This window comes from Salvelinus sp. IW2-2015, unplaced genomic scaffold, assembly GCF_002910315.2.
Source record: "Salvelinus sp. IW2-2015 unplaced genomic scaffold, ASM291031v2 Un_scaffold2869, whole genome shotgun sequence".
In the NCBI taxonomy this organism is placed as follows: domain Eukaryota; kingdom Metazoa; phylum Chordata; class Actinopteri; order Salmoniformes; family Salmonidae; genus Salvelinus; species Salvelinus sp. IW2-2015.
In genome coordinates this window covers 18,575-24,195 of record NW_019944169.1, presented here as the reverse complement: position 1 = coordinate 24,195, position 5,621 = coordinate 18,575, and the positions used below count along the sequence as shown (strand labels likewise).

General features: G+C 49.9%; 2 protein-coding genes across 2 annotated transcripts in view; both read right to left on the bottom strand.

Annotated features, from left to right (window-relative positions):
* Positions 1-1,466, bottom strand: part of LOC112074890 (protein phosphatase 1, regulatory subunit 13 like) — a 9,664-nt gene extending 8,198 nt beyond the window's left edge. The window contains exons 1-3 of the mRNA XM_070440707.1: positions 1,461-1,466; positions 709-1,108; positions 282-590 (exon numbers count right to left, since the gene is read on the bottom strand). Coding sequence (XP_070296808.1) covers positions 282-590; positions 709-1,108; positions 1,461-1,466 — 715 coding nt within the window. The remainder of the gene's footprint in view (positions 1-281; positions 591-708; positions 1,109-1,460) is intronic.
* Positions 1,467-5,008: 3,542 nt separating this feature from the next.
* Positions 5,009-5,621, bottom strand: part of LOC139025570 (uncharacterized) — a 15,482-nt gene continuing 14,869 nt past the window's right edge. The window contains exon 5 of the mRNA XM_070440706.1: positions 5,009-5,118. Within this exon, the coding sequence (XP_070296807.1) occupies positions 5,009-5,118 (110 nt within the window). The remainder of the gene's footprint in view (positions 5,119-5,621) is intronic.

Below are 5,621 nucleotides of genomic sequence, written 5' to 3'. Positions count from 1 at the left end.
ATTGATAACGTGATCAGCAGAAGATTCTACAGGGTGAGTATTGATAACGTGATCAGCAGAAGATTCTACAGGGTGAGTATTGATAACGTGATCAGTCGGGGAGGCTGTAGATACATACTAAATAAATACAACTTTAATTAACAGAATGACAGTAAAACAGTTTGATAGTGAACTTTCTTTGTTGCGAACCATTCACTCCGTCATTGTCACTCACATCGCTGGTCCCCTTTTGTGTCAAATTCTTATGCAAAGTAATTGTATATTAGAAGTCATTTCCTAACCTTGTGACCCTGGTTCAGGGTTTGGGTCAAGTTTGGAGATAGGGGTCACAGAGCCGCGTCTCTTCAGGGCCCGGGGGATCTCAGAGCGGATACGGAACAGTTCTTCCATGTCAGGGACATCTGGGCTCTCTGGAGCCACCACTGGCTGCAGCTTGGACGGGCTGAGGGGCCTGGGGGCCACCACCTGGGATTCTCCTCCTATCTCTGTCTCCCTCTCTCTCTCTGGGAGAGCTGGGTCAGGGGCCGTGGGACTTTGATGAATCGGGTCCAGTCGCTCCAACTCAATGTCAACATCACCTGGTTTCAGCACTGTGGGAGAAGAGAGAACATACAGATGGACGGATGGACAGAATTACACACAGACGGGTGACCACGCATAACCGGTTAGATTGTGAGAGTAGAGTCTATTTTCTTGTAGATACTATACCTTCCCCGTGGTAGGCTGGCTGCCTGAGCTCACGGGTCTGTGGCTGGGTCTGTGGCTGGGTCTGTGGCTGGGTCTGTGGCTCTCTGTACTCTAGGTAATCCCTATACTCCCTGGGTACAGCCTGGCGGTACAGAGCCACGTCCTTCTCGGGCCCCAGGGCCCGGGGGTGGAGGGCAGACGAGGCCCAGTAGGGGTTCTGGAGCCGCATGATGACGGAGAGAGGGATGGGTCTGTGCTGACGGGGGGGCTGGGAGGAGGAGGAGCAGGGGGGGATGGAGATACGGGATATGATTGGTTGGGGAGGGGCGTGGTAGAGGGAGGACGAGTCAGGAGGGACAGTAATACGGGTGTTACGGGGGAGAGATGCGTGGGTGGGCTGGTGGGAACGAGGGAGGGTGTCCTGGAGGGAAAGAAAAGGGGGCAGAGAGACAAAGAGAAAGAGAGAGAGACAGAGACAGAGACAGAGAGACAGAGACAGAGACAGAGAGAGAGACAGAGAGAGAGACACAGAGAGAGAGAGAGAGAGACAGAACACATCACACAACACACACGCAAGCACGACGCCACACACACACGCACGCTACGACAGTAAGGCCTCACACACAACACACGCACGCTACGACAGTAAGGCTCACACACACACACCACGCCTACGACAGTTAGGCCTCACACACACAACACACACAGCCACCTACGACAGTTAGGCTCACACACACACACACACACGCCTACGACAGTTAGGCTCAACACACCACCATCGCCTACGACAGTTAGCCTCACACACACACACAAACACACACACACACACACACACACACACACACACAGCGCCTACGACAGTAAAGCCTCACACACACACCACCGGCCTACGACAGTTTAGGCCTCACACACAAACACACACACACACACACATACAAACACACACACGCGCACGCGCCTACGACAGTTCAGGCCTCACACACACACACATACACACACACACACACGCCTTACGACAGTTAGGCCTCACACCACACACACACACGCCTACGACAGTTAGGCCTCACACACACACACACACGCGCGCTACGACAGTCAGGCCTAACACCGCGCGCCTAGACAGTCAGGCTCAACACACAGCACACCTATGACAGTCAGGCCTCAACACAACACACACTATGACAGTCAGGCTCACACACACCAACTATGACAGTCAGGCCTACACACACACACACACACACACACACACAACACAACGCCTACGACAGTTAGGCCTCACACCACACACACGCGCGTCTACGGACAGTCAGCCTCAACACACACCACCTATGACAGTCAGGCCTCAACACACACACACCTATGACAGTCAGGCCTCAACCACACACCACCTATGACAGTCAGGCCTCAACACACACACACTATGCAGTCAGGCCTAACACACACCACCTATGACAGTCAGCCTCAACACACACACACCTATGACAGTCAGGCCTCAAACACACACACCTACGACAGTCAGGCCTCAACACACACACTACGACAGTAAGGCCTCACACACACACACATACACACACACACACACCACACACACACACACACACACACACAACACACACGCCTACGACAGTTAGGCCTCACACACACACACACGCGCGAGCCGCCTATGACAGTCAGGCCTCAACACACACACACCTATGTACAGTCAGGCCTCAACACAAACACCTATGACAGTCAGGCCTCAACACACACACACTATGAAGTCAGCCTAACACACACCTATGACAGTCAGGCCTCAACACACACACACCTATGACAGTCAGGCCTCAACACACACACACCTAGACAGTCAGCCTCAAAAACCACACACCATGACAGTAAGGCCTCAACACACCACACACCTAGCACCTGTCTGTTGTTAACCTAGCATTTCCGGTTGTTAACCTACCATCTCCCTGTTAAAACTACCATCTCCTTGTTGTTAACCTAGCACCTGTCTGTTGTTAACCTAGCACCTGTCTGTTGTTAACCTATCACCTGTCTGTTGTTAACATAGCAACCACCCTGGTGTTTAACCTGAGATCTCCTGTTGTTAACCTAGCATCTCCCTGTTTTGTTAACCTAGATTCTCCTTGTTGTTAACCTAGCATCTCCTTGTTGTTAACCTAGCATCTCCTTGTTGTTAACCTAGCATCTCCTTGTTGTTAACCTAGCATTTCCTTGTTGTTAACCTAGCATCTCTTTGTTGTTAACATAGCATCTCCTTGTTGTTAACCTAGCATTTCCTTGTTGTTAACCTAGCATCTCTTTGTTGTTAACCTAGCATCTCCTTGTATCTAACCTACCATCTCCTTGTCTGTTAACTAGATTCTTGTTGTTAACTACATCTCCTTGTTTGTTAAACCTAGCATCTCCTTGTTGTTAACCTAGCATCTCCTTGTTGTTAACCTAGCATCTCCTTGTTGTTAACCTAGCATCTCCTTGTTGTTAACCTAGCATCTCCTTGTTGTTAACCTAGCATCTCCTTGTTTGTTAACCTAAGCATCTCTGTTTTGTTAACCTAGCATCTCCTTGTTGCAGGAGACTGAGTGCTGAGACCGTTGGTGCCAAACACCAACTGGAGAGAATCTAACCTGGATGGCCCTTCCTCTTCGAAGAAGGTAGTGTGTGTGTGTGTGTGTGTGTGTGTGTGTGTGTGTGTGTGTGTGTGTGTGTGTGTGTGTTGTGTGTGTGTGTGTGTGTGTGTGTGTGTGTGTGTGTGTGTGTGTGTGTGTGTGTGTGCGCGCTCAGGCGTTTTGTTTGTTAATAATCATCCCTCTCTATACTTTATTGACATGGAAAGTTAAATTGCTTAAATTGTCACGTATAGTAATGATGGTCGGATGAACAGAATCTGTCTCTCTGTGTCTCTCTCTCTCTCTCTCTGTCTCTCTCTCTGTCTCTCTCTGTCAATTCAATTCAATTCAATTCAAGGGCTTTTATGGCATGGGAAACATGTGTTAACATGCCAAAGCAAATGAGGTAGACAATACACAAAATGTGAAAACAAACAAAACGAATTAACAGTAAACATTACACATACAGAAGTTTTCAAAACAAATAAAGACATACGAGTGTCATATTAAATATATACAGTGTGTAACAATGTACAAATGGTTAAAGCACACAAGAAAAATAAGTAAGCATAAATATGGGTTGTATTTACAATGGTTTTGGTTTTTCACTGGTTGCCCTTTTCTTGTGGCAACAGGTCACAAATCTTGCTGCTGTGATGGCACACTGTGAATTTCACCCAGTAGATATGGGAGTTTATCAAAATTGGATTTGTTTTCGAATTCTTTGTGGATCTGTGTGATCTGAGGGAAATATGTGCTCTAATATGGTCATACATTGGGCAGGAGGTTAGGAAGTGCAGCTCGGTTTTCCACCTCATATTTGTGGGCAGTGTGCACTAGCCTGTCTTCTCTTGAGAGGCCATGTCTGCCTACGGCGGCCTTTCCAATAGCAAGGCTATGCTCACTGAGTCGTACATAGTCAAAGCTTTCCTTAAGTTTGGGTCAGTCACAGTGGTCAGGTATTCTGCCACTGTGTACTCTCTGTTTAGGGCCAAATAGCATTCTACGTTGCTCTGTTTTTTTGTTAATTCTTTCCAATGGTCAAGTAATCTGTCTCTCTCTCTCTGTCTGTGTCTCTCTCTCTCTGTGTCTCTCTCTCTGGTCTCTCTCTCTGTCCTCTCTGTGTCTCTCTTCTGTGTCTCTCTCTCTGTCTTCTCTCTCGTGCTCTGTCTTTCTCTGTCTGTCTCTCTCTGTCTGTCTCTGTCTCTCTCTCTCTGTCTGTCTGTCTCTCTCTCTCTGTGTCTCTCTCTCTGTGTCTCTCTCTGTGTGTCTCTCTCTCTGTCTCTCTGTGTCTCTCTCTCTGTCTCTCTCTCTGTCTCTCTGTGTCTCTCTCTCTGTCTCTCTCTCTGTCTCTGTCTCTCTCTCTGTCTCTCTCTCTTTGTCTGTCTCTCTCTCTCTGTCTGCTCTCTCTCTCTCTCTGTGTCTCTCTCTCTGTCTCTCTCTCTGTCTCTGTTCTCTGTCTCTCTGTCTCTGTCTCTGTTCTCTCTCTTTCTCTTTGTCTCTCTGCCCCCTTTTCTTTCCCTCAGGACACCCTCCCTCGTTCCCACCAGCCACCCACGCATCTCTCCCCGTAACACCCGTATTACTGTCCTCCTGACTCGTCCTCCCTCTACCACGCCCTCCCAACCAATCATATCCCGTATCTCCATCCCCCCCTGCTCCTCCTCCTCCCAGCCCCCGTCAGCACAGACCCATCCCTCTCTCCGTCATCATGCGCCCAGAACCCCTACTGGGCCTCGTCTGCCCTCCACCCCGGGCCTGGGGCCGAGAAGGACGTGGCTCTGTACCGCCAGGCTGTACCCAGGGAGTATAGGGTTACCTAGAGTACAGAGAGCACACAGACCCAGCCACAGACCCAGCCACAGACCCAGCCACAGACCCCGTGAGCTCAGGCAGCCAGCCTACCACGGGGAAGGTATAGTATCTACAAGAAAATAGACTCTACTCTCACAATCTAACCGGTTATGCGTGGTCACCCGTCTGTGTGTAATTCTGTCCATCCGTCATCTGTATGTTCTCTCTTCTCCACAGTGCTGAAACCAGGTGATGTTGACATTGAGTTGGAGCGACTGACCCGATTCACAAGTCCCACGGCCCTGACCCGCTCTCCCAGAGAGAGAGAGGGAGACAGAGATAGGAGGAGATCCAGGTGGTGGCCCCCAGCCCCTCAGCCCGTCCAAGCTGCAGCCAGTGGGTGGCTCCAGAGAGCCCAGATGTCCCTGACATGGAAAAACTGTTCCGTATCCGTCTGAGATCCCCCGGGCCTGAAGAGACGGGCTCTGTGACCCTATCTCCAACTTGACCAAACCCTGAACCAGGGTA